Consider the following 27,982-nt stretch of genomic DNA (forward strand, 5'->3'; position numbering starts at 1 on the left):
TCTGCTAGCCACCTCACTGGTAGAAACCAGCTCTGATTCTGTGACTTCAACAACACAGAGACCCAGGACAGCCTGGTCCAGAGGTGACAACTTGGAAGGGATTGGCACAGCTCTGAGGCATGGCCCAGGGGCTGCTTGAGCAGGTGCTGGCTCATCCCCACCCAGCCTCAAGGTGTGGGCAGAGCCCTGGGCCACATGGGGTCAGGACAGTTCCTGGAAGGTAGCAGCATAAGGGGCAGGGTGGTGAAGGCAGGCACCTGAGGAACAGCTCACTCGGACTCTTGGAAGCCCCATGGCACATGGGTCCCCTGCTACCACTGCAGCCTGTGTGTGGCTGGGCCTGTGAGCTGTCCTGGACAAGATGGGCTCACAGGAAGATGTGGCATCTCAGGGGTGACTGGAAAGGAATGGGATGCCCACCAAGTGTGGTGAGAGTCACCTGTTCCATTAACTCGGGACCACAGGGCAGGAGACATTTCTGTGGTAGTCTTTAAAAGAAGGCTGAGGCCTTTGGTGCCAGCTGGGCCTGGCCCTGGGGCACAGGGCTCCACAAAGAGGCATGGCAGTGGGTCTGGTTTCCTGTGGGTGCAGGACCTGAGGATGGGTCCAGGAAAGATGGGGCAGAGGATACCTGCAACAGTGGCTACATCCTGGGGAGTAGCGACACCAGGGCCTTGTGAATCATCACCCTGGGCCAGGGTCTGTACTACAGCACAAGGTACAGCTGAGCTGCGAGACCCTGCCCAGAGGCACAGAAGTTGTGGTCATCAAGCTTCTGGCTTTGGTAGAAGCAATGGCCCAATAGGTGGTGGTGGTGGGGGGGGTTTGATATGGGGTCCCCAGGACAAGTCCTCCCTGGCCTGCAGCGGTACCCCCAGCTGCTCAGCACCCCCCACACCTGCCAGCAGAGGCTGGGCTCAGCAGCTAGGGTACCAGAGCACCCCCTCAGAACTCAGCAGGGCAGCTCAAAAGCCCTGGCTTTTGGTCACACAGCTACAGGTGCCAGGACACCCAGAAACCTTCCCTAAGGTGATGGTAGCCTCCATGAGGCTTATGGTCTCCCAGGTCATGGCCCCAGAGTGACCTCCCACCCCAGGAGAGAAGGCCACTGCTGAGCTTGTAGGCAAAGGGAGCAGAAGGCTTGGGCCGGGGGCAGTGTCTCATCTCCTTGGTGCTACTTGGGCTGGTGGGTCTCATCCAGAAGTCATACCCACACTGGCCACACTTCCCCTGCTGGTCCTGCAGCTCTGAGGAAAACAGGAGCCTGTCTGGCCCCCAAGCCTCGCCTTGAGTGGACATTAGGAGCAGCAGGTTCCCAACTTTCCTGCCAACCAGGAAAGGGAAACCAAGCCCGAGAAACCCCAGGGCCCCTTGTGGAAGCCAAGACCCTCTGTCCCCTACCCGCACGTGAATAATGACACCACAGAGAGAAGGTAAAAATGCTTCCTTTATTACATAAAGCCAGTAACTGCTACTTTTAAGGTCAACTGTGCATTTCTCACTTGTTCAAATGTCAAGCCTGTGGTGTGGATGGTCACATCCAGGTGTCGCTAGACACCAGCTCCCCACCTCACACAAGTGACAAGTGCTCTGTGGAGCGCAGCCCCCAGACTCGCAAGCAAGGCCTACCCAGACGAGGGGCACCTGCTAGGAAGCTGACCATACCCCATCTCCCTGCAGCCGGGCGGGGTGGCCGTGCCCTGGAGATGCCCTTGCAAGGCCATGGTCACAGCGGCTGCGACTTCTACCTGGAGGCAGCTCCAGGACACGGCAGGGGCTTGGGCTGCTGGCGGTTAGTGTGCACACATTAGGGGACGCTCCATTCTTGGGGGTCTGGGAAGAATTCTGGGCCTAAATTATAACCAGATTATGATCCATTTTCTAAGCAAAAGAAACAGTGACTATGAAGGTTAAGAAAAGATGACTCTCCTTATGGGCTCTGCACCGCTCCATGAATTGCTGTTACACATCTTTCCTAAGTGAACTCATCAGAACAGGCACCTGGCCAGTAAGAATTTCATTTCACACCAATCAGACTGGGGATGCTAGGGTTTATTTGGGGCCGCGATGCACAGCTTTGTAGAATATTTACTCTAAGGATGACGAGACAGCTCCCCTTGGTGAGACCCTGGAGTAAATGCATCTGCTTTCCTTATCGAGCAAGAGGGCAACATTAGACACGGAAGCTTGGGCTGTGGCACTGGGTCAGCGACGCTACACAGGGCAGCCCTCAAAGGCAACGATCAAAGAGCCGCCCAGCTTTTCGGCGATGCAGGCCCGGTTGAGGTCTTCCGGCCCATTCGCTTGACATTCATGCTTTATGCCTGGGGGTAGACAACAGCTGCATTTAGGACAAGGGCAGCCCTAGGCCAGCGTCTCCACCACCTCCGTCTGGTTTAAAGCTCACAGCACAGAGAAATCACGTTACTGACAGAGACTGCAAGTAAGCCAGGTTATTTACCACCCTGAGCCACTGTGCAGGAGTAACAAGTGTTAGTCGGCAACTCCATGCATCAACCTGGGTGCCTCAGGAACACAGACTGTGGCGCTGTCTGCAGCAGGAGCAGCACCTGCTTCACACGGGTCCACCTGCGCCTCACACGCGTGCATACATGTGCACACATACACCCCCATGCGTGTGCACCCAGAGGAGGGCAGGGTCCCCTGCCATGCTGGGCTGCAGCACTCAACAGAGCCCATGCCCTCCGCAAGGCACCTGCACCTCAGTGCCAGCAAGTCAGGTGGGACTGGAAACGGGTTTGAGCGCCACCAGCGTGAGGTGTGGTCCCTCACTAGTGGCTCCCTGTCCGGCCCATGGGGAGTGTGGTGGGCTGGCTCCAGGCTCTGGACCAACGGGAACCAAGCTGCTTTCACCAGACCAGGCAACTCGGCAGTATCAACACTACTCCACAGTGCCCTCGTGAGGGCACTGCAGCGAGGACTCCAGGAAGCCACTGTGACTCTTGGTGTCACTGTCCACGTGCTGACATGGGTGATCTGAAACATCGGGAACACACCAGGGGCGGCCCAAGAGTCGGAGCAGGCGAACACAGCACCTCTCTCCGTGACAGTGAGGTGCCCCCAGGAGCCCCTACACCCTTCAGGCCCAAGCCCTGCGTGTACCTTGGAATTTCTTTTTGATGGCATCCTTGGAGCTAGCGTAGATCATCTTGCTCTTCAGGGGGGCCAGTTCTGGAGCCCTGTCCAGGAGGATGCCGAGAGTGAGTGGAGCGGCTGGTAGAGGGTCGAGGAGAAAGGGGCACCACCAGCACCAGGAGAGAGGGGACAGCAGCACTGACTCAGCAACAGAGGAATGTGGCTGGTACATGGCACAGGCCCCTTTAAGCCTGGCAGTATGGGACTGAGGCTGAGGTAGGAGAGAACTCTGAGTTCAAGTCTGGCCTGAAAACTAAGACCCTGTCTCAAAATAAAAAAGGGACTGGGGATGGAGCTCACTGTGAAGGGCCTTGGGTTTGATCCCCAGCACTGCCAAAAGAGAAGTGAAGTTCAATGACAACTCCTGAGCACTTGCTAATTCCATTACTGTGCACACTGCTGCCTTATAAGTACAGGTGCTGCCCTGGGGCTGGGAGACAGTAGGCCTGTGTCCCGTACTGACTGCTCCTGCAGGGGAAAAGCACTTCAGTCACACACAGCCAAGCTCGCTGCCACCCCCTCACACACACACTGTGCACACGTGATACACTGCGCTCTGGCCCTGGACTGCACTGCCGGGGGGTTGTGGTTTGTGTTTGGATGTCCCCCAAAGCCTTGTGCAGTCATGGGGGGCGGAAGTGGCTGAACCTAGAGTGCGTGACTGACTCGCAGTCCAGTGCTGGGATGAAAGGTGTGAGCACTACACAAAGGCAGGTGGCCTACATCGATAGAAGGGGTGGAAAGAGGCTCAGTCTCGTCTCTGGCAGCTTTTGCTGCCTCCTGCTAACATGAGCAGGGAGCAGACATCCCCCTGCCAGCCAGTCTGCCCTGGAACTGGCCACTTATGGACTGAAACCTCCACAAACTATTTCCTCCTTTAACTTGGGGTATCCAGTGTTTCATTTCAGCAACAAGGGGAGAGTAAGACACTGGGAAAGCATCTGCAACACAACTGCAGATTTTCCTAAAATATATAGCAGTGCAAAATAAACTACTGCACTTATACTACATTTCCTTTTATTTTCAAAGTGTTATCAAAAATGTATAAGGTTTCATAGTTTAAAAATACATAAAAACCAGAAAAACACTCTGCAAGCGAAGGCATTCCGTTCCAAAGCCTACACCCAGCTGGCCTCATCTGCAAAACCCCAGAAGCAGGGACTCTGAGAGCCTCATGGACCCCTGGTGCACCTTCCCTACCCAATCAAGACAGCAGAGTGGGAGGAAGTCCCGCCTCCAAGGCTAGCCTTTGGCACAGCTGCTCCAACTTTGGGGCACACCTTGTGGCAGAAGGCCGATGCTGGGGTTAGGCAGGCTGAGGGTGCTACACAGAGCGGAAGCCACAGCTCCTGGCCTGATGGTTGGTAAGCCCCATGCCCCTGACCTCACAGGCTCATCCCCTTTTGCCCCAGGCCAGCAAGGGCATGCCTTTCAGAGCTCGCGGCACTGTTATAGGGTTGCCACCACTGCCCCACACTGCCAGTGGCACCTAGCTAAAAGCACCTGGCCTGGGTCACAGTACCAAGGAAAGCTTGTAGCCCCTCCCCTTCCCCTTGGAAGCTGGAGAACATTCCCACCCTGGCCACATCGAGACACACAAAACAATGTAGTAAAAGGAGGGTTTTCAAAAATAAATGATCAACCACGTTACTGGACTGGCCACATGACTGTTCTCTAAAGCTTAACCTCCAATACTCTCAAACTCAAAAAGGCCAGATGATGACTATAAACAGGTCTTTGCTGGAACAGACCCCAGGCCTATGTGTCAGCCTTTGAAGTGTTCTGCTCTCTGTGGGCCCTGCAGCCCAGACTTCCCACCCTCTCCTGGTACCCACACTGCACCACAGTGCAGGACGTGGGTGTGTTTCGGTAGCACTCACAATACACATACCACACTTCAGGTGCTCTGTGCTCTCGGCCCTAGCAAGCCAGGTTCGAGAGCAAGGGAGGCGCAGAGCTCTCAGCACTGATGGGAAGGCACTCTGTCCTTCGCACAACCCAGAACCTGCAATGTGGTGACTCAAAAGAAACAATGTTTATTTTTCACTAACCGAAGCATAACTGTCTTAGGTCTCCCCACAGTGTGTATCCAGCAAGGACAGGGTAAGGACTGGCACTAGCACTGTCAGGAGTGCAGCCCTGAGGCCCACAGAGGGCGCTGAGTAGAGGGACTGTGGGGCTGCGGGGTCTTGGTTGGCAGGTGAAGGAGGAAAGAGGTAATAACACTTGGGCGCCATGAGCCACAAGATGCATACAACCTGTCCCTTGCCTGTCCACCACCAAAATCAGTTACTGAAAGCTGTGTTCTCTGAAGCAGATCAAGTGCAGTTCAAATTGCATTCTGGCCCAGCTAAGACCTCATGAAGCCTTATAATTAAGAACTAAGTGACAGGGACTGCAAACAGCTTGACTTAAAGTCACTCTGCTCTTGGAACCAGTTCTCCAGCTGCTGACTATGAGATTAACAGAGGGTCAGGGTCAGCACTGTGGTTTGCATCCAGATGTCCCCTCCCAAAGCCTCATGTGGGCACAGGTGGGACTTTCTGGAGGGTGATGGATCTAGAGTATGTGATACTGAGATTAAGGGTGCCCTGCCCTGGGTGCGAGAGCTATCCACTCAAGGTTATGTGGTCCAGAGGGAACAGAAGGGGCACAAAGAGGCTGTATTGCTCCTCTGCTGCCTCCTCCCTCCCCTGCTCTGCCATGCCACACTGCCCTGAAGCCAGCTATGCACTGAAACCTCCACACAATGAGCTAAATAAACCTCTCCTACTTTAACTCTGGGTGCTGAGTGCTTCTGTCCCAGCAACAAAGAAGTAATTGAGACACTCACTGTTGCTCATATGCTTACCATAAGAAAAACATCAGCTCTTCTTTCCTGGATTCCTTGGTCTCGAAGCTTGCATCGTACAAGGCATAGCGACAATCCTTCTCGGGAAGCATCCCAACAAAATGCTTGAAGGGATCAGTGATGGTCACGCCCACATCTCCAACCAAGATCTCTTTGCCTTCTTCAACAATGATGCACTTTTTGTCTGCACTGAGACAAAAAATGACAGCCTTCTTTCTTTTCTTGATTTCCTCTGGTGTGGAGCATTTCCGAACTTTCATGTCATAAAAAATGCGACATACTTCATCAGCAACTTGCACTCCTGAGGCCTGCAATGAGGGAAACAATGAGGGAGAGGTTTGCAAGCGTTTTATGCCAAATCCATAGGCCAACTGACTTTGAGTAACGGCCAGCAAATAAGTCTCCCCAGGTATAACTATCCCATAAGAAAGCTAAACACACTCAAGTGCAAGCACTGTGATTTCAGATGTAGAACTTGTTCTGAAACTTATGCCATCCAGGCCTTTGCCCCTTCCTATGGTGACGGGAGATTCCCCACCAGCTCTGTGGCTGACACATGAATGGGGTGCTCTGACACCCGCCTCACATCTTACACAGGGTTCTCAGGGCTGGGCCCGTCTGCCTGCTTCGTGCACCAGGGACAGAAAGGCCTGAAATTCCTTCCATGATGGTTGGAGCTGCTAAGTTAAAAATGACCCCATTCCTACAGCATCTCCTCTAAGAAGAAAAGAGCTTCCTGATCTACTTGCATTTTAAAACAACAATAAATATTCACCAATGTAACAGTCCCTGCTGCGGAAACTCCACTGAGGGCTGAGGGAGTAGTAGCTGGGTACTACCTGAGAAACCCAGCACCACACCCCTGCCCAAATGACCTCCAAGTTTTAAATTAATCTTAGAATAAATATGAAAATGTTCACTGCTGATAAGGAAAAGGACAGCTTAATTTGGGCCTATACTGACCAGAAAAATAACCTCTTAACGTATTACACTTGCTATTTTGGAATGAAGAACAATTAAGATCTTGATGACAAAAGATCTTAAAACCAGTTTTTAATCTTTCCACCTTCTTTACATACTATGCCATTCATATTATCTTATACTTTATGAACTACTTTGGTTCACATATTAGTTTTTCTAAGAATTACAAAAAGAAGGGCTGGAGATTAACTCAGTGGCACAAGTGCCTATCTGGCAAGTGTGAGGTTGTGAGTTGGATCCCCTGTATCAAAAAAAAAAATGTACAAAAAATTTAATTAAACAATGTAAACATGCTGACACCAAGATTAATGTCAAAATAATTTAATAAATAAATATATATGTAAAATGAAGACAACTCATAGAATATACGTCGGAATCACATAGGAATTTATAGTCAGAATATACATGGAACCCGTGCAACTCAACAACATAAAAGGCAAATCATCTAAATAAAAACAAATCCACAGCTGTGTGTAGACATTTCTCCAAAGATATGGGAGAAGTGCTCAATATCAACCGTTACTCAGAAAATGTAAATCTAAGCCACAGCCAGTGCCCACCTGACAGCCACCAGGCCTCTGGACAGTGGCACCAGTGGGCCAGGGACTATGGCCCTCACGCCACGGAGCTGGAAAGCGGCAGCCACTCTGGCAACAGAGCCTCAGAACCCCACCCCTGGGTCCGTAACCAAAGGTGGACATGTGTCCACAGCAGCATTCTCCATAATATATCTGGAATGGAAGCAGCCCCCGTTCACACATGAAGAGAACTCAACCTTGCAGTACATCCACAGCGGGCTATTACTGGGCCATGGACCCCCCACAACACACGGCACTAAATGGGAGAAGCCAGACAGAGGTCAAGCACGCCCAAGTCTGCATCTACAGAATGTCCCCAAGGGCAAACCCACAGGCACAGGACAGAGCAGCGCTTCCCATGGACCGATGGGAGGGAGGTGGGGAGGAACTACGATGGACTTGGGTCTTTTTGGAGTGACTGAGAGGTCCTGGCATGTGCAGGATGATAAGCACACAGCTCTGTAATACACTAAAAAACCATGGAATCCCCTGCGTGTTTTTTACAGCCAAAGGAAGCTGCCCATTTTACATGGGGTAGGGGTCCTGGTCAGAGGCCAGTGCCACAGACACAAAACCAAACACAGCAGGTAGAATTCAAGCTGGAGGAGTGGACAGGATATGCTGAGACCTTAGCATTTATGTAACAGGTCAGCAGGCCAATGAATCATCTCATTCATTACAAGAGCTCTAAGTAGATTTCAATCCCATCTAATTCAATCCAGATATAATCATATCTATTTCTATCTAATTGGATCCACATTTTTCTGTTGGTAAATGACCATAATGAAGTGGTAGATTCAGAAAATTAAGACTAGAAAATACCAAAAAATATGCAATATATTTCTATTATGGTGTTTTTCTTAAGCCTTTCACTGCCTTGGGAGTAAGTTTTCTTTATAATTTATAATATATCTTTATAATGTAATAAAAATGAGTGAAACACTCCAGTAACAAAAGAAATCAGACCCCAATTCCTCCAGCTCCCTAGTCCATCATGTTTACATATTGTCACATTTGACCCAACAACCAATTTTTAGAAAGCAGCAGCTAAAGTCTTGTAATTAATCAACCAATATCTGAGTATTACCTGTCACTGTGTAAGTACCTCAACACCCCAAGTTCTGACTTAGATTACACTGAACGTGTGGTAGTGGCAGAAAGCAGAAAGTAAGTGCATGCGCACCTGCACTCATGTGCACTAATCCCACACGTGCAAATGCAGCCCTCACACAGGCCCACTGCCAGCCTCTGGGACTGCTGCTGGGGAGGCCCCACCCAAACATGTGTGCTTGAGGAAATCCACACCCCAACGACTGGGAAGGAAAAAGTGGGAGCACTTAACCACAGCAGTGAGACTGAAAACAAAACACAAATCCAGAGGCCCCTTGGAGTGAAACTAATACAGCCAACGATGGCCCAACAGTGATGCTGGAGGTGAGCTGGACCAGTGTCCTCTGAGGCCAAGTGATCTCTGGAGGTGAGGAGTGTGGGGGAGGAGCCACACCCAGGACCCTACAGCAAGGCATCCATCTCCATGGACCAACTGCAGTCAGCCAAAGACATGCTGAGGAGACTGAGAAGAAATCATGAGAAGGCTAGGAAGGGAAAGGGGAGTAACAGTATCCTAGTAGCAAGGGGAAGGATCACAAGAGGGAAGTCACTGAGCCCTGCAGAATGTGGAAGAATGAATGACAGGAGACCTCTGACCTGGCACCTGGGCCACGCCCCTGAGCAGATGAGGAACAGGGTCCAGACAACAACTGGAGACCCAGGCACTAAAAAGGCAGAGACACACAGGAAGGTCGAGGAGGACAAGCAGTGGAGGCTGAGTGTAACTTGTGAATGGGCCAAAATGCAGAGGCGCACCAGGCTGAGCCTCACAGTGGGGACACCTGGGGCATCTAGCAGAAGCTGACTTAGGGTACTCGGAATGCAGGGACTGCAAGGATGATGAAAAGCTTGCCTGACCAAGAAATGTGGTCAGACAGAAAAGGCCTCCACAGGGGTGGGCCTCGAGCATGGAGATGACCTAGTTTTAAAAACAAAACATCCAGAGCCGTGCTTCTGGAAAGTACACGAAGCCAGGCACAGGCACAGAGGACGGCAGCTTGGAGCTAATTCAGCAGCAAAGTTGGGGAGAGGAGCCTGCCCAGGGAGTGGACCAAGGACTCAGGAGAGGAAGGCAGGCACAGGGTACTCTGCCTGCCAACCTCCAGCGGGTCAGGCAGCGGCTCCATGGAACACACACCTTGCAATCACGGGAGCTATCCCAAAGGTACTCTCTCTCTGGCTGTCTGCTGTGCTTCTCTGAATTCCACAGAACCCTTCAACTGGAATCTGGGGCATGTAGAGGCCAGGTCACCCCGTCACCACGCACCAGAAACATCTGCACTGTCGCCTATGTGACTCTCAGCATCTAGGGCAGAGCAGAGATCCACGTTTTCAGTTGGATCCAGGAAATGACCACTGAAACTGAGCACTGAATTCATGAAATACAGCTTCAACTCACTGCTGTATCTATTTCTCTGGCCACAGGTAAAAATTATCAATACTCAAATGCAGTTTTAACAGTGAAGACCGTTAAAGGACACTCTAAACCTAGCACTGAGGTCTAGCAGCTGCACAGCAGGATTTGAAAAATGAAGATCAAAACCAGATTGCTGTCATGGGAAAGATGGGAGTTCCAGCAAGTACCAGCAGTACCAGAGCACAGGCTAGTGATAGCGGCTGGGAGCTCTGCCAACCCTGTGCATCCTCCCGCCACCACCTACCAGCTCCTGCGAGTCCTATGCTGCCTATATCCTGGTGTCTACGATGCACACCTACTAATGCTGCTGGAGATGGACTGGGGGTGCAGCACGCCAACTGTGCGCACCAAGAACCCAGACCAGATGGGTTCTCACTACTCCACCATGGAAGTGACCTCTGGGAGATGGACTGGATATCTGTAAGTAATTTTGGCAACCTAGAAAGTTAACCCAAAGACTAAGGCGGTCTAGCCTAAAGCAAACTTTTAAGTACAGTGGTCCACTTTTATACTGGCTAACCTCAATGAGAACACGAGAGATGTAATTCGGCAATGCAGAGTCTGCCTGGCAAGTGTGAGGTCCTGAGTTTGGTTCCTAGTACAAAAAGCATTTAAAAAAACACCAGGTCTTGGCTCCACAGTTCAAGCCAACTATATTTTATCTAATCTAGTTAGAGAAAATGGAAATAAAAGCTACAGGTTCTCACTATGTAGCCCGCTGGCCTCTTACCTCATGGCGATCCTCCTGCCTTGGCCTTACAAGTGCTGAGATCACAGGTGTGTGCCACCATGCTTGGCACCCTGGCCGAACTAATTACACCACGCTTCCACCAGTCATTGCACAATGTAACAGTGTCAGCTGGTAATGTGATTTGCTGTCTGCTATAACAAATAGGCAAGAGTGTAGTCTTTTAGAAATCAATGTCCCACGAAACACAGTGACATGTTTAAAAACGTTCTGGAGTCCACAGACTTGTTAAATAGCCACTTATTCTGCAATTGATTTACAAAAGTACTAAGTAATAATATGGGTCTCTTAGCTTTATACAAAGCATTGACTTATGGAGGATTCGTTAACATCGAAAAAGGAAAAACCTTCACAGCTTTCTGTTTCACAAAGCAGCCAATTATTAAAATAATACCCTGATAGCCTTTCTAAACTCACTCTGTGAGGCCAGCATCACCCTAACACCATATTCGGATGAAGACAACTACAGACCAGAGTATGCGATTGACATTCGTACAGGAGCTCAGCAGAGCCCTAGCGAATGGCCAATTCATGCAGAGCCAGAAGCACCTCAAGGAAGGGATGCAGCATGGCTGTCTCCCAGGAGGGAGGGGGTTCCCAGTGCAGTGCAGCAGCACAGCGAGGGGCAACGAGGTACAAACTTGGGAAGCCAGCAGCTTACACCCTCCAGGGAAAGGGACCTGAGGCCCTGCACTGTTCATCCTGGCTTCACCATTTCCTGTTGAACTTGTGTATTTCTTCTGTTCCTGGCCTCAGAGATCTATGCTCTCTTTGCTTGCTTGCATGTTTTAAATGTCCTTCTTACACTCCTGGCTGACTCTGGTAGGGACTCAGTGGAGCTTCAGCCCCGAGTGTGCACAGGAGTGCCCACAGTGCTGCTTGCTCCTGCCCTGTGTTGTTGCGCTTGCTGCCCAGAGGGGGCCACTGTCGAGCCCCAATCCCAGATGTTCTGTTGCTCGTTTTTCTTCTAGTGGTCCTCACACAGGGCATGGTGTAAGTAAATAGAATTGTGAACCCCACTTTCAATTCCCTGATGCTGTGGAGAAGTTAGTAAGCTGAAGGAAGAACCAATGATTGTTTTCTGCCAGGTTTTTTCAGGTTTGAAATCATACTAGGTATCTGTAATATAGTATCCTACTTTCAACTAATTTCAGATTCTGTTAGCTTAGGAAAATTGTTTCTAATATTTATTTATTTACTTGTTTCTGAAACAAAGTCTTATTGCGTAGTTCAGGCTTGCTTTAAAGTCACTATGTATTCCAGGAGACCTCCCTGGCTCAGCTCCTAGTGCTGGGATTACACCATGCCTAGTGGGAAAACTAAGTAAGACTGGTCAAGGTGACTGGAGGGCAGGAATGGCATGCCATCCAGGGGAGGTGGCATCTGACAGAGAGGAATAGGAAGGCAAATCATCTCCCAAGAGTCATCGGGTGTGAGTAAAGAGCCTATGTCAGGGAGAGACCAGAAGGGGCTGGAGATACAACACTCAGAGCCGAGTACAGGAAGCCTAGGCTCCAGAGGTCATGCTACAGGAAGCTGGGAATCAATGTGAATGCAGGACCTGGCCAAGCAGCTTCCGTCTTCCTCCCCTCCCCTTCTCCTGAGGGGGGCACTGAAGAACGCCTATATTGGGCTGTCTCACTTCCTGCCAGGTACCATGCCAACACGCTATGTGAGGCGCATCTAATGGGGACAGCACACATCCTGAGCCCCATTAGCTTCAGCAGCTAAGCTTTACTGCAGCTGATCTACTTGGGCTGCTGCACGTTTTCTGAGGTGCATGGTGGGTTTTAGCTTTGTTTTGTTTCTGTTTAGGAGGGATTTGGTTTTGATGACTCAGTGAACTCCTCCCCACAAACTAAAGCCAAAATCTGCATGCTTTGGGGACCCCCTCAGCAGTCATGGAGGGCAGGAGCACTTCTGTGTGGGCTGCACATGCTGTGGCTTCATGAAGGAGAGAACAAGGGTCTTCAAACCCGGAGCTGGTGGAGATCTGACACTAGTGTCCTGGGTGCCATGAATGACTACAGCAGGAGGGGACTGGGGCAGCCTCCAGGTGACTGGACCTCAGGACAGGAGCAACGCCCCTCCTGCAGCTGCCCTGAAGCCCTGGGCTGGACTGCAGAGCAGGAATTGGAGCTGCTCTGTCCCACACCTCAGCACCACCCAAGAACAAAACCCTGAGCAGCACCCATGAACAGCATGACTTTGCTGAGAGGCTGGCAGCAAGGATACACATGTTCTGAAAGGGATGGATGCAGGACAAAGCCCGCTGACTCTCACAGGCCCAGTCCCAGGGCCCAGGTGGGTGGTGGGGATGGCAGCACTCTACCTCACAGCGTCCTTGTCCTCTTTGTGTACATCTTCTCGGAAGGAAGAACCACACACCACTGCCAATTTGATTTCTGGTTCACCACTCTGGGTCATACAGAATTTAACTTCGTTTCAACAGTTGGTGGGTTTCTTGATCCACAGCATTCCACTTTAGTAAAACTTCAGTAAAACTCGGTCATGCTGGTCACTAAAGAGAGTGGAGACGCGCCAGCCAGACTTCCTGATTAATGACAACCAGTCTTCACACACTGCCCATAGCTACTGCCCTCATGTGCTGCTTCATCGGCTTTTAAGATCATCACAACTCACATTTCAAGCCAAGCAAGCTCAGGCAAGAGAAGTGAGCTAAAAGCACATCTGATGCAACCCTGTACACATTCACTCTGGATAAAAAGGTCTCCTAAGGTTAAATGTTCCCAACCAATTCTGTGTATGAAAAGAACGCAGCCGTCTTTTAAAAATTTAGTATCTGATTCTCTCAACACCTTTAAAAATTACATTCCAAGGTAACTGTAAAATTCACCTGAAATAATCTCACATATGATATTACATAAATAAAGCTGCATTCATTGTTATAGTATTTTTAAATTTATGTTTTCACTGCACTTCTCCAATAGCCAGTGTTGTTTTTCCTCAAGGGGGGAAAAAGCCTCTAGCTATATGCCATTTGTGTTACAAAGCCTTCCCCCCCATGCAAATTAAGGTCTTCCTGAAACACTGTAGGCATTCTTAATTTCACTTGTTTGACTTTTCAAGTTACTACTTAGCATGTGTTGTTAACAAGGAAAGTTTCCCTGAATTTCCTCCCTTGCCCCAGAAAGCTGGCTGCATAATTACGCTGGAAAACCCAATTTACTTGATTTGAAATCTTTACCCTTGGGGACATTATTCTGTCATTAGAATGCAAACTGAGTTCCTCAGGGCCTGTGTCAATAAAGCTAAATAACATGCTTCCCAAGGCAGAAAAGTAAGTAATAAATGTTACACACTTGGGGTTGGGGATTTAGCTCAGTGGCATAAGTGCCTGCCTTCCAAGCAGGCAGTCGTGAGTTCGATCCCTGGTACCGATAAAAACGAAAAAAGACAAAAAAAAAAAAAAAAAAAAAGTTACACACTTGTTCACCCTGAGCATAATGTGTTACAATTAACAGGTGTTTTACTCTAAGTTAAATTATTTAAAATAAAATTAAAATTCAGTCCCTTAATTTGACAGGTGCATTTTCAAGTGGTTAGCAGCCCTGGGTAATCCTGTTTGAGCTAGGCCCTCAAGGGACAATGGTGAGGATCTTCTGAGCACTGAGTCACACACACGCTCACCTGCTGCCTGTCTTCACTACTAAATTTAATAAATGCACAAAAAGTACTTATTAAATTAAACACCTCTTCATAACAAAATCCCTCAATAATCAAGTAGAGATGGAATTTACTGCAATGCAATAAAAGCTGTATCAACAAATCCAGCCAACATCATGCTGAATGGGGAAAGGGTATACTGAAAGTCTCAGCTAAGCCAGAAAGGCACGGGAAAGAAACAAAGTATATACAACTACCTAGAGAAAAACTTAAAGACCCTACACCAAACAATAGCTAGGACTGACAAATGAATTCAGTACAATGGAAGATACAAAATCAACATACAAAAACCAACTCTAGTTTTATACTCTAATAAGGAATTTGCAGGTGAAAAAAGCAATTTTATAATAGCTAAAATAAAAACCCAGGAATAAATTTAGCCTGGAAGCAAATATTTCTACAGTGAAAACTATAACCATTGATAAACAGGAAGAAGACATAAACACACAAAATCAAACACATCTTAGGTTCATAGGTTGGAAAAGTATTGTTAAAATATCCATACTACCCAAAGGAATTACAGATTCAATTCAATTTCCATCAAAATATAGATGGCAGTCTTCACAAATACAAAAAGCAATCTTAAAACTTTACATGGAAGTCAAAAAGACCCTAGAGATAGCTAAAGCATCCTAAGTTAAAAGAACAAAGCTGGAGTCACCATGATACCTGACCTCAAAATGTAATACCACAGCTGTAAGTATAAACTAAACAGTATGGTCCTGACAGAAAAAACACAGCCAGATCAGTGGAACTTTGAATAGAGAGCATGGAAGTAAATCACTCGCGCCAATTTGACAAAGGAATCAAAAACATGCATTGGAGACTAAATGGTTCCCACAGAGAACAGTACTACCTGTAGACGCCTACCTCTTAGCAAACACAGAAATCAACTCAAGATGGATCAAAGACCTAAATAGGAAACCCAAAACTATGAAATTACTAGAAGAAAACAATTTCAGATATTTAATATGTAACGATTTTTTTAAAAAAAAATATGACCCCCAAAACATAGGCGACAAAAGCCAAAATACACAAACATGTGTTAAATTAAGAAGCTTCTGCACAGCAAAGAAAAAAGAATAAATGGACAACCTGTAGAAAGTAAGAAAATACATGCAAACTATTCATCCAATAAAGGGCTAGTGTACAAAAATCAAGGAATTCAAGAGCAAAAAAAGAAAGACGTAAGAGAAAAACCCAAAATTTAATAAGAGGCAAAAAATCTGAAGAGATACTTCCCAAAAAAGATACACACATGGCCAACAAGTATATGAAAAAATGCTCAACATGACTAATCACCAGGTAGATGCAAATCAAAGCCTCAATGACAGCACTTAGTTAGAATGGCTATTACGAAAATGACAAAAAATAGAAGCTGCCAAGGAGGCAGAGACAGGGTAACACATATACAATCTAGTTATGAGTGATAGTTCTTGCAAAAACGAAAACTAAAATTACTGCAATTTAGCCATCCCACTGTGGGCTACATACTCAGAAAACATGAACTCAGTTTATCAAGTACTACCTGTATTCATCCAATGTTTACTGCCACATTGTTCATGACACCTGAGCTACGAAACCAAGTGACGTCTTCATCATAGACAGCTAAAGACATGGTATGCACACACGGTGGACTACAGCCCACGAGAAAACAAAACCTGTCATTAGCAATAGTCATGGCAAGTATCACAGCCTTTTGCTTAGACGTGGAAGCTGTAAGGGTGGATTTCCTACAGACAGAGAACACGATCACTAAAGGCAAAGGAGGGAGGTGGCTCTAAAGGGAGGATGGATAACGGAGCGAAGCAGAGTTACACAAAGTGTGAGTGCTAGTGTTCGATGGCACCAAAGGTGACAACAGCCATCAGAACGTATCACACAGCTCACTGAAGGAAGGAATTCACACTCCTACAAGAGAAACACTGTGTTCAAGGAGACAAAATGCTAACTGCACTGACTGGATCTAACACATGGTAATCACACATGAACTATCACTGTACCCCACTGATATGTACTACTGCTGTATCGACTAATAGAAAAGGAAAATACTGTAAGTTTTTAAACAAACTGAAAAATTAAATCAGTGGCATGCACTCATCCACTACAACTTAGCAAAAAAAAGAACAAACTACTGAGGCAACGCCTGTGCAATCCATCTGTAAGACATTCCTGCAGCTGTGAAGAATGCCCTGGAGAAGTAACAGACCAAAGGTTCCTGGGGTGGGTGGACAGATCAGTGGGGGAGTCTTCTGGAGTGAAGAAACTATCCGGTATTTTAGTTATAGTAATAACTGCACAGCTGCATACTTACGCAAAAATTTACAGGACTTACACTAAAAAGGGTACATATTTTATGTAAATTATCCAGAATGGAAAATTATACATCTAAACTTTTTTTTCTAATCTTTATTTCAAACACAATATAAAAAATATTCTCCTCTTTGAGAAAAACAATAAACAAACAATAAGCCAAAGGTTTCTCCTTGGTTTAACAACTTGTCTTGCAGTTCAAAGGAGCCAGCACATCAAGCATTCTAAGGCAGGAAAAAGACCTGACAGTGTGGGGAACTGATGCCCATCTCCTGGTCCAGTCCTGTTCCTGAGCCCTATCAATTCCTCCTCAAATGTGTACTTTGAATTTAATTCCTTTTACCCACTATCATGATCTCCTGCACCGATATGAAAAGTTTTTTAACTTAACCCCAAGCACCTACAACATAATATCTACTATGTCGACATACATATTAGCGGCTTTAAAAAAAAAAATCATTTTCTGAAAAAAAAAAAAAAAGCAATGCTTTTTTTCAGATTCACACCCACTGCCTATCAACTCACTGATCACTTTTAGAAAGGGACTTGGCCGTTTACATCAGGAGCCTTGAAATCATTCACATCTTCTGACCCTTCAAAGTCCCAGAGCCCTACTTGTTGGCCCTCTATCTAGCTGAGAAACACCTCTTCAGATCACTTGCTCATTTTTCAGATTACCTGGTTTATTACCGCTGATCTGAGTTCCTGACCTAGTCTAGGTATTAACCCCTTGCTGGGTGACTAGTTTGGGAAAAACCTTCTCCTCTGGGTCTCTGAGTTCCTTCTTCACTGTTTCTTTTTCTGTGCACTACAACACTTTCTGACTCAGTGACTTCATACCCAGGATGCGTGGACTCCACTTTGAAAAAAATAATGAAAACACGTACAAAGAATTGTAAGAAGAAAGGCAGAACACTTCTTTTCCTCCTGGTTTTTTTTTTTTTTTTTTTTTTTTGAGACAGGGTCTTCCCACTTAACCCAGGCTGGTCTCAGCCTCTTAATCCTCCTGCCTCAGCCTCCCAGTGCTGGGACTCCAGGAATGTATCACCACACATAGCCAGGACCCTTCTTATAAAAAACTTATAAAAGAATTTACCACAAGGATGATTATTATTAATACCACTGTACATGCATGATACCATTAAATGACTGAAATCATTTTTATAGATGTAGTTTCCGTACCCTCTAATTTACCCATTTATCAGTCGGCTTTAGTACAGTATTTCGGAGCTGTCACCATCACCACAACCTCATTTTACAACACCCCCAATCATACCCATTAGCAGTCATTCCACTTTCCCACTCCCATGCACCCACACCTGCAACCCCAGATCCCAGACACTGAGACAGAAGGACTGAGCTGCCTAGCAAGCTGCTGTCTCAAAAATACAAAACAGTTTCTTTTCTGTCTCTACATATCCACCCATTCTGGACATTTCTTATAAATGGAATCAAGTGATACACACTCCTTGTGACTGGCTTTGCTCACGTTTCTAAAGTTCACCCGTGCTGCAGTATGTAGCAATGTTTCACTGTACTTGTTTTGCACTTGGACGTCCAGCTGTCCCAGCACCATCTGCTGAAAACATGAACCCCTCTTGTCACGCTGAGGCATGGGAAATACAGTCACTCACATCCTTACAGACAGCCTCAGTGTGTGAAGAACCCTGTATTAGCAGTTCACACACACACTCTTGTCCTCCACTTTCACTGCCACTAGTGTACAATCTTATTACCACCTTGTTCCTCTGGTAACTTGCTTCTCAACTGTTGCCCCCATTCCAGTGCATACTTTACAATGACAGGGACTTTGCTTTGTGGATGGCTGAACCCTTGTGACTTCTGGAAGGTACCAAAAAATTACACATATGATGGTGCAGAACAAAACGTGGCAAGTGTTCAGACTTCAGCGGGGCTACTACAACTCAACTTTCCTTCATGCTCTGCAAGCAGCTCATGCTAACCAACTGCACCACTGCAGCACCCATCTTAATGCTCTGCAGTGGATCTAAGTCACTCTTACAACCAGACACAAACTTAAGGTAATTTTAATGATCTATAACATTTTGCATCAATATTTTTCAAAGGTCTAAGAATTTTTATTTTTTTTCTCCATTTCATAAAAATTTTATTTTATTTATTGCATGTGATTATTCATTAGGGCATCTACAATCGATTCCATCTAATGCAAGGCACCGGCAGTATCTGGCAATCCTTCTGTGTACGGTGGAAGGGTCTTATCCTACCAGGCAACATAGGGGTCTTATCCTACCAGGACTGCAATAGCCATACACCCAAAGAAAACACTGTTTAAGAACAGTTAAGGGTTACAGGGCGAATATGTTTTAAATTTAAGATAAGTCAGACAAAGTGTACACAGACCCAGGATACACTGTGAAATCTCTAGGAACATAACACACACTTTCAAAGAACCTCTACTGCTCCAATCATTCACTGGGCAGCTCTGGTGCAGGCTTTGGGAGCCACCCTGAGGACCCCCCCCCCCGTGCCACACATCCCAAGAACTACAATCACATCAGTCAGATACATTCACTCTAATGGCCTCTCACGAGCTCAGCTACTGACAAAACTCAAATTCCTCACCTTCCGTCACCAATTACTCCAGCACTCATGAGGCTGAGGCAGGAAGATCACCACGTGGTTAAGGCCAGCCTAGGCTGCACAGTGAGTTCAAAGTTAGCTTCAACTACACAGAGTCTGTGATTTAAAAAAAACAAAACCTAGTAAACAAACAAACAACAAAATTCTTGCCTTTGGCCTAACTGCCCTTCTCAGTCTCATGGCTGCCTACAGCACACTTCCTGTTTTCCCCTTGTTCAATGAATTCCTGCTACGTGCACCTGCTGGGTCCCTGAGTACCCTGCACACTGCTCCTCAGGGCTCTACAACTCCCCCAGAAGCACTCTTCCCATGGCTTGCCAGCAGGTCCACCTCAGGGGCCAATGAGTCAGGGGCCTTCTCCTCACTCCCTCTTGACCCGCTTCCGTCCCTCATACCACCTCCTGCTCTTGGGCACAAACCCCCCTTCCTTTGTTTCCCCAACATATAGGTTAGTTCTTGGCATATGACTTAAGTTCTGAACACTGAAGGTGCTGCAGAACTGTCTGAACCTCCATTAATTACTTCAGGAAAATATACCTACAAGTAGAAGCCAAAATACTTCATATCAAAACTCAAGTCATCGGGGCTGGGGATTTAGCTCAGCGGCATAAGCACCTGCCTTGCAAGCAGGCAGTTGTGAGTTCGATCCCTGGTACTGATAAAAACGAAAAAGAAAAAAAAAAAAAAAACTCGTCATCTGAAAAGTCACGAAGTTTGTTCCAAGTAAAACAGCATTAATTTTTTAAAAAATAATAAAACAATTAAAACATGTTCTAATGCACTCTTCGCACTCTTTTGATTTGATCTACAATTATCAAAGCACACACTAGCACAAAGACAATCTAAAGATCAAGCAGAACCCTAAAATACTCTGAAGCCATCCTCAGGCAGAGCTGCTGGGCACAGGCAGGACACTATGGGATCCATGTCACCCTTGCAGCAAGGAGAGCCCAGGGAACAAGTGACCAAGTCTGAGGGGAGTGACCAGGAGATGGCCTCAGGTCACAGAGATGCTGACATCAGGCTGAAGTCACTTTTCCAAGAGCCACTGATTTGGGCTTTTCCCGTTCATGTACCAAATAGTGAAAAAGATTGAAGGTGGCCATGGTTTAGTACTATTTTCGCCAACAGTGACAAGCTGTCACTGTGTGCCAACACTGTGTGAAGTGTATCACCCATAATGTGATGGTGGCCAGGATTTCCATGCTAACACTGAGGAGCCACGGACCCTGGGCATAAAGCAGCCTGGCACAAGTGCAAAGTTTCAAAGTGTTCTGGCACTAGGCTGTGCGCCACGCTCTCCGTCACCTGTCAGTACAGGTTCACGGGAGTGGGGGTGACGCCTGCTTCACTGACTGCCAGCAGGATTCCATGAGAGGAGGTAACATGATACCAACACACAGTACACACTTGTAAGTTACCCAAGACAGCATTACTTCCTGCTCTCTTTTTGGGTAGGCTTTCAAGTGCTGCCTTTCTGTAGCTCAGGATGCCTAAATGAGCATCAAATGTCTTCCAGGTTCATTTTAGTCTAACAGTACTCGCCTCACCTACCTTGAAGGACCTTCACCATAAGACTCAAACCAAATGTAACGCAGTATACACAGTGAAGTCTGGGCCTTACAGCTCAGTCTCCCACTGCACGTTTAAAGGCATGTGGGACACAAGCTGTCAAACTCCCTGGGAGGCTGCCCTCCATCACAGGCCAGAACAACCAGTCACAGTCTCCCAGTCGCTGCTCTTTCAGCTCACTGGCGCTGTGTGGGCCTACTGTGTGCCACATCACACTGGTACCCCAAACAGCTCAAACCCAGCCCCACAGAACCCCCAGCAGAGCCTGTGGTACTGCTTGCTAGACGCGCTGAAACTCGGAGCATCGCAGTGCTGATTCCACACCACCTTCCCATTCCAGAGACGGGTTGGGCCAACAAGGTGGCTATGGATGCACACAGTTTAGTGAACCCTTTAAGTGTAGCTCATGTGCTGAGAATTTGTATTTTAAATTTTAATTTCAATTAACTTAAAATTCCCAATGATGTTAACTAGAAAATTTAAGTATATCTGAAGCAACATGGATATGTGACTCCTCCTTTGACTGCAAATGTTACGGTTTCTAAATATAAACCAAGTATGTCCAATTAAAATGTCTGAATGGAAATGTGCTATACGTATAAAAGATACATGGGATTTCAAACAACTTCAGAGAACAAAAGACTATAAAGCTGTTCATCTGGTTTTATATTAATATAATGTAATAGATATATGGTTTAAATAAACTTTACTTTTTTATTTTGTAATGGGACTACTAGGAATTTTTTTTTTTTTTTTTTGCCTTTTGAGACTGGGTCATAGTAGCTCAGGCTGGCCTTGAACTCACAGGGGTTGTCTTGCCTCAGTCTCCCAAGTGCTGGAATTATAGACTTGCACCACCATGCCTGCCTCATTTCTATTTAATGCTGCTGGAATTAAAGATTACTAACATTCTTATAACAACACTTCAACTCTTAGGGAATTCTTTCAAAACTCTTGAGGTTCAACAACTGGTTTAAACAACTGCTACCAAGAAGCAGGACAAGTCTGACCTGTATCTACCCAGGCTTTATCTTATGCTCTACTACAAGAGAACAGAGAATATCAACGAACAACAAAAAAAGTAAAAACATTTTAAAATAAATACTAACTACATTTATAAATCAAGATCTGAATAAAGGCAGGAATGCAGGTGTGGTGGCACAATTGCTGCAAATCCAGCACACAAGAGGCTGAGGCAGGAGGATCATCGCAAACGCAAGGCCATCCTGGGCTACAACATACAAGGATAGCCTGAACTGCACAGCAAGTCTCAAACCCAAACCAGGTAGAAAACTCATCTGTCCTTTTCTGTGAAGGCAAACAAACAAGTAACAACTTGTAAGGTATGGGAAAAATGTCGAAAGGGACAGTCTTCCCTAGACATGATCCAAAAATGCAACAGGACAGACAACCTCCCTGAAGCACTGTCAAGCTCATTTATGCCTCACTGCAACAGAACTAGTTCCAGTCTTTTGGCATCTTCAACAAAAGGTCAAGATGTTAATTTTTAATTTCACTGTTTAAATTTTTTTGTTGTTTACTTAAATCAATTAATTTTTAATACCAGGGACTGAATTTACAACCCCAGGCTTGCCAGGCAGGTACTCTTTTAAAAATTGAGTCATTTTTAATGTAACAAAGCAGGCTGGGGATATAGTGGAATAGTGCCCACCTAGCAAGAGCAAGGTTCTAGGTTTGATTCCCAGTATCAAGAAAAAAGAAAGAAAAGGAAACGCAACAAGGCAAACTGTGAGGGTCAGAGATGCAGGTCAATGCCAGTATGGCAAGCTCGAGGTCCTGAGTCCAATTCTAATTCCAAAAATAAATAAATAAAGCACACAGTGGGATACAGCAGGCAGCACAGCACATAAGCTGCTGGAGTCTGGCGCTAGGGTTAAGAACCACTCCAGACTAACATCCACCAAGTTCAACAGAGGCCCTGGAACAGCGGGTTCTGACAGGTGCAGGAAGTTTGTCCAAAGCACTACCAAGTGGAATGAACCTGTTTATTTTCCTAACCTACACCTTTCTTAAAACATTTTCAAGAAAAATTAACAGGGCACAGTTCAAAAGGACAATTCCAGGCAAAAACTTCTAGTTTCTAACATCAACATGAAGGAAGCAAGGACAAGAATAACTGTGCTTGGGGATATTTCTCCAGTGTTATATGCAAACCTTGGATACAACTTTCATGGCCAATATGGACAAGAATGCTATACTCAAAGGGAAAACACTCTCTCTTCATTCACTCTAGTTTATACACACAAACGGCAGACTGTGCAATAAGGACAGCATGCTGGTTATCCAGGGGACTGGGGTTTTGCTCACTAGCTGAAAACAATGCATTTGTGTGAAGTTCAGTTTTTGAAAGCTTCAACACTTTTTCAAAGTTTGAGTATGGTACATTCATCCCAAAGTTTTTAGTATTGAAAGAAAATACACTTGCATTAGCATAAAAAAAGTTTGGATCCCCTTTAATACTAAGTTAAACACTAAATACTATTTTATTTAAACCAATTGTATTTATGAAACAATTATTTGTTTTGTTCTGAATGTTTTCCAGTAGGTTCTATTTTTTTGGAGTTTTAGTTTGTGGCAGACCTGAGCAGAAAGCAAGCGCTCCCACAGGAGTTGTGTGTGTTTAAGGTTTGGACTCAGAAACTATCCAGGGAACAGGAGCCTACGACTGAAGGGCTCATCACAGAGCTCAGGCTAAGCAGTAGCCCTACCCTAGATCACGCTATGTGTCCACTACCAGGAGCCAGGAAGTGGCAGGTCACAGCACTAAGAGTGGCAAGTTTCTGTGACTCTCCTAGTGAGGCTGCAAAGACACTTGTGTTCTGGGACGGAGGGACTCTGTCCTTATGAGGCGCTAGTACCAACAATCGCATTCCCACTAAAGGTTTCTTTCTAATAGACACAAAATCATATGACATAAGGCTCATAGGATGCAACGTGTGCAAAAACATCACGTGGACTGGAAGTGTAGCTCTATACTCGCCTAATATGTATGAAGCCCCAGGTTCAGTCATCAGTACCCCAAGAACAAAAGGATTCAATAATCCTTGAAAGAAAAATAAATGCAGATCAAAATAAGGAGAAATCATTTCACGCTGGTCACATGGACACAGGTTTTAAGTGTCTAATACCAGGTGAAAAGAAATGGAAAAGTAGGCTATAAGCAATGGGACACAAAGTAAACAAACCAGCAGAGTAGGAAATGTACCATAGGACAGCCCAGGGCTCACTCCTACACAAACACCAAGAAAGGAAGTAATGTACAGGAAGATCTGGAAATGTCTGTTGCAAAAAGTTTCAAAAGACAAAAAGCAAAACAAAACAAAAACCCCACACAACTAGACCTATAGCTAAAAGCAAAAGCTAACTCTCCCCACAAAAAAGCTAGTGAACTAGGGGCTGGAGATTTAGCTCAGCGGTATAAGCACCTGCCTTGCAAGCAGGCAGTCCTAAGTTTGATCCCCAGTACTAATAAAAAAGAAACAGACAAGAAAAAAAGAAAAAGAAAAAAAAGTTAGTGAACTCAAGGTCAGCCTAAAAAAAGACCAAAAATTTTTTTTGGCTTTTTAAAAAAATCTACAAAAGGTGACATGAGAATAATTTATATAAATTTTAAAAACCACATGTACATGGTGATGCGTTAGCATGGATCGGACCGATTTTAGCCGGCTGTGGAAATCATGGGCCCGTCTTGCCGAGCAGACCAGCAGTCGGCAGGCGTCCTGACTAACAGCAACTACAAAGAGCAAAGTGCTCACTTGGATGGGAGCCACTTCCATCCTTCTGGAGGCTCCTAGCTTTGCCCAGCCCAGGTCTTCTTTCTGTTTGAGAAGCTTCTTCCTAATGAATAGTCTCCTAATCTGCAGTGACCTGAATAAAATCATCACCTTCATAAGCCAGTACATTAACATATTGGGCCCCAGAGTGGCTGTCTCTAAGGAGGGGTGGGAATGGTTAGAGCGTAACCATTTCATGTTGCTGCAAAGGCAACATGAAATCTGAAATATTGCAAAAAAAAACAACCTTTTTTATACAAAGGGATTTTTATTCTGTGTACTTTACTCCTTAAAATGTTTCTTTTTTTTTTTTTCTGAGTATCAGGAATTGAATTCATGAACTTGTACTTGTTAGTCCTTAAAACATTTCAAAAAGTTTTAAAAATTATTCTGAAACTTGATGTGGACTCAGAAAAAGTGATTGGTCACTTTTCAGTCTGCTTTCTCAGATGTTACACAGGCACAGGAGAAGTGCTTGGCCTACTTCACTGGGCTGCCATAAGTAAAAGTGTGGTAAAACACATTTGTAGTTCAGCCTAAGCCAATTATACTGCAAATGCACACCTTGATTACAAGAAAAGGTAGGCAGGTCTACTTGTGAGTCACAGCCCACAGCCAAGAAAACCACCATACAAACACCTTTAAGAACTTCACAGTAGGCTGGCACACGGCTCTGACTCTGCATACACAAAGGAACACGGCACACCTATCACACACACACAGGGGTTCACCTGGAATGTCTAGAGGCAGCAGGCAGACACTGAAGAATAAGGGATTTGAAAATATGAACTCTCACTGTAATGTGCCTGGGATGGGTTTTTTTTTTTTTTTTTTTTTTTTTTTTGTCTTTTTCCTTTTTATCGGTACCAGGGATCGAATTCACAACTGCCTGCTTTACAAGGCAGGCGATTATGCCGCTGAGCTAAATCCCCAGCCCCTGGGATGGGGTTTTTAAAAGTTAGTTTCAATCTGTTTTATTCCAAATACTTCTAAAAGAGCTGATGAATACCAAGAAGTAATTCTGCTAATTTAGAATTCGCCTTTGGCCAGGTGTGGAGCCACCTGGGGTGTATCCCAGCACCCCAGAGGCTGAGGCAAGAGGATTACTGCAAATTGAGGCCAGCTCAGACTACACAGTGAGTTCAAAGCCAGCCTGAACTACATAGTGAGACCCTGTGTCAAAAGAAAACAACCAAATGAACCCAAAATACACCCAATTAATAGTTAAAATTTAACCTAAAATAGAAGAACAAACAACTTGGCCCCAGCATCTAACCAAACAAATCTAAACAGTTCCAAATACAGAAAGTGCTAGAACCTAGAATAATAACGGAACTCTTCCCTCTTCACAATATTTTCTAATAACTGGAACGAACAGCTCAGCTTGTAAAATCAAATGTAAAAGTAACTTTTAAAAATAACCAGTCTGTGTTCTGAACTTTGTTCTCTGCAAGCATCTAAACAAAAGTAGCTTGTAAGGGCTTTCTGGACTACCACAAAGCAACGAAGTTTGAAATGGATTTAGAATCTATCATTTTAAATTTTTATTTCTTCCTCTCTCTCCAAGCACCAGAAAATAACGATTCTTCCTTCATTTTACTTGACTGTACAGCAGTTCAGAAGTGTTATAACTAAAGTTAAATGTTTGGTTCTATTTTCAACCGAAAGTCTATATTGTATCAGAAATCAAACCAAAACCAAACCAAAAAACAAGACCCTGGAGCAAGTGCCAGCTCACTTCAAAAAGCACTTTCCACCAACTGGACAGTTCTAAGTTTATGAGACCTCAAAGTCCTTAAAAAGTCGCTTAGTATAAAACAGCATACACATTTAAAATCTTAAAGAGGTTAAAAAGAATTAAGATGCTGATCCTCTTTGCAGTTTACTACAAAGAACCAAAGACTATCAACTCCCTATTACACATTCCAGATATCAAAAACTACCAGCTAATCTTCCACGAAGGAACAATGCTCCATCTTCATGAAAGTTGCTCTATGGTAAGAAAACCTACACTGTTACTCTGTGAACACACTGTCTACAGATAAACTGGTACCAACTGCTTCCAGGCGAACAGATGCAATTAACAGGGCAGTATTTCTAGGGCAGTACTTCTAGCAAAGTCCGGTAAGGCTTTGCCTGCAAATCATTGACCAAAAATGGTAACAGTGTGTGCAGCTTCAGAAAGTGACAAAATGTTCTACCTGGTAGCCCGGCTGAGAATTCTCTTACAGCAGAGTAACAGTGCAGAGGAAAAAAAATATGTGTAATTAAGCAAAATCAAAGGACTTCTGAAACATTTTTGAATTTGTTGTATTAGCCCAACATCATGCCCGCATCCAAATCCTGGCACAGTCTTAACTGTTCTCAGATAAATAAAAATTTCCAAGCCCACAAGGAGGCATCGGGCAGGGAAGGGTTAAAAGACACACTGCCAAGGCTGACAAGCCCGAGAGTGCTGCTGGAAGCTGATTGCCAGATACGACAAACAAAGCGGTGGCAAGGCCACCCGGTTCCTAACCCAGCCAGGGTACGCCTTCCGGGCTTGTTCAATAAAGGCCTTATTTTCCTTATTGATACAAAGACCTCAAGACGGAAACGCGCACGGGTCACCTAGCGCCGGCTTTACAGAAACCTGCGCCGAAGGGGGCCGCGACCGGATTCTGAGCGCCCCTCGCCCGCTCTGCAGACCCCGACCGGCGCCCGGGGCGGGTGGGACGCTCGGCCGCAGCTGCCGCACTGAGGCCTGGCGCGAGGTTTGGGGCCGGTACGGCGGTCTGGCATCAGCGGGAGACGCGGGCTCCTCGGGAGCACAAGGGCTCCTCCCCCGCCGAGACCACAGCAGGGCCCAGGTCCCCCTGTGACCGGGTTGCGCGGCTTCCACCCCCACAGTATCGATCCCGCGGCGCCTAGGAGCCCCGCAGCTCCCAATCGCCTCGGTTCGCGCCCGGGGCTCCTTTCTACTCACCATCTTCGCCGCGGCTGTCGCAGGGACGCAAGGGAGAGAGCCTGCAGTCGCCGAGAGTGCGGAGCAATCCCCTCACGGAAGCAGGACCCAGAGAGCGAGCGAGCGCAGAGCCGACGCGGCGCCGCGAGCCTACCAAGGGGCGGTCGCGCGCCTCGGGTCAAAACGCGCCTGCGCACGTCACGCACCGC

The 27,982-nt window shown here is 46.2% G+C and overlaps 1 protein-coding gene across 2 annotated transcripts; it reads right to left on the minus strand.

Moving 5' to 3' along the window:
* Positions 1 to 1,429: 1,429 nt before the first annotated feature.
* On the minus strand, positions 1,430 to 27,967 carry Dstn (destrin, actin depolymerizing factor). Of its 2 annotated transcripts, none has more exons than XM_063248654.1 (4): positions 27,795 to 27,967; positions 6,008 to 6,315; positions 3,124 to 3,200; positions 1,430 to 2,324 (listed from the first exon to the last, which is right to left on the minus strand). In XM_063248654.1, exons 1-4 carry the CDS (start codon positions 27,795 to 27,797, stop codon positions 2,215 to 2,217), a joined length of 498 nt encoding a protein of 165 aa, XP_063104724.1. In that variant the 5' UTR covers positions 27,798 to 27,967; the 3' UTR covers positions 1,430 to 2,214. The 2 variants fall into 2 exon arrangements, with proteins under 2 accessions (XP_063104724.1, XP_013015424.1); XM_013159970.3 differs by lacking the exon at positions 27,795 to 27,967 and adding an exon at positions 19,446 to 19,559.
* Between the last annotated feature and the right edge of the window lie 15 nt (positions 27,968 to 27,982).

This window comes from Cavia porcellus, unplaced genomic scaffold, assembly GCF_034190915.1.
Source record: "Cavia porcellus strain 051 isolate PalLab524CR breed Dunkin Hartley unplaced genomic scaffold, mCavPor4.1 scaffold_5, whole genome shotgun sequence".
NCBI classification, from domain to species: Eukaryota; Metazoa; Chordata; class Mammalia; order Rodentia; family Caviidae; genus Cavia; species Cavia porcellus.

What these genes read in the sequence shown, in the direction of transcription:
- Dstn (XM_063248654.1), bottom strand. An exon ending in GAGCTGATGTTTTTCTTATG is followed by an intron (nt 3,201 to 6,007) that starts GTAAGCATATGA and finishes CCTCCTGGACAG; the next exon opens with GGCTCCAGAACTGGCCCCCC. An exon ending in CATCAAAAAGAAATTCCAAG is followed by an intron (nt 2,325 to 3,123) that starts GTACACGCAGGG and finishes GTCTACCCCCAG; the next exon opens with GCATAAAGCATGAATGTCAA.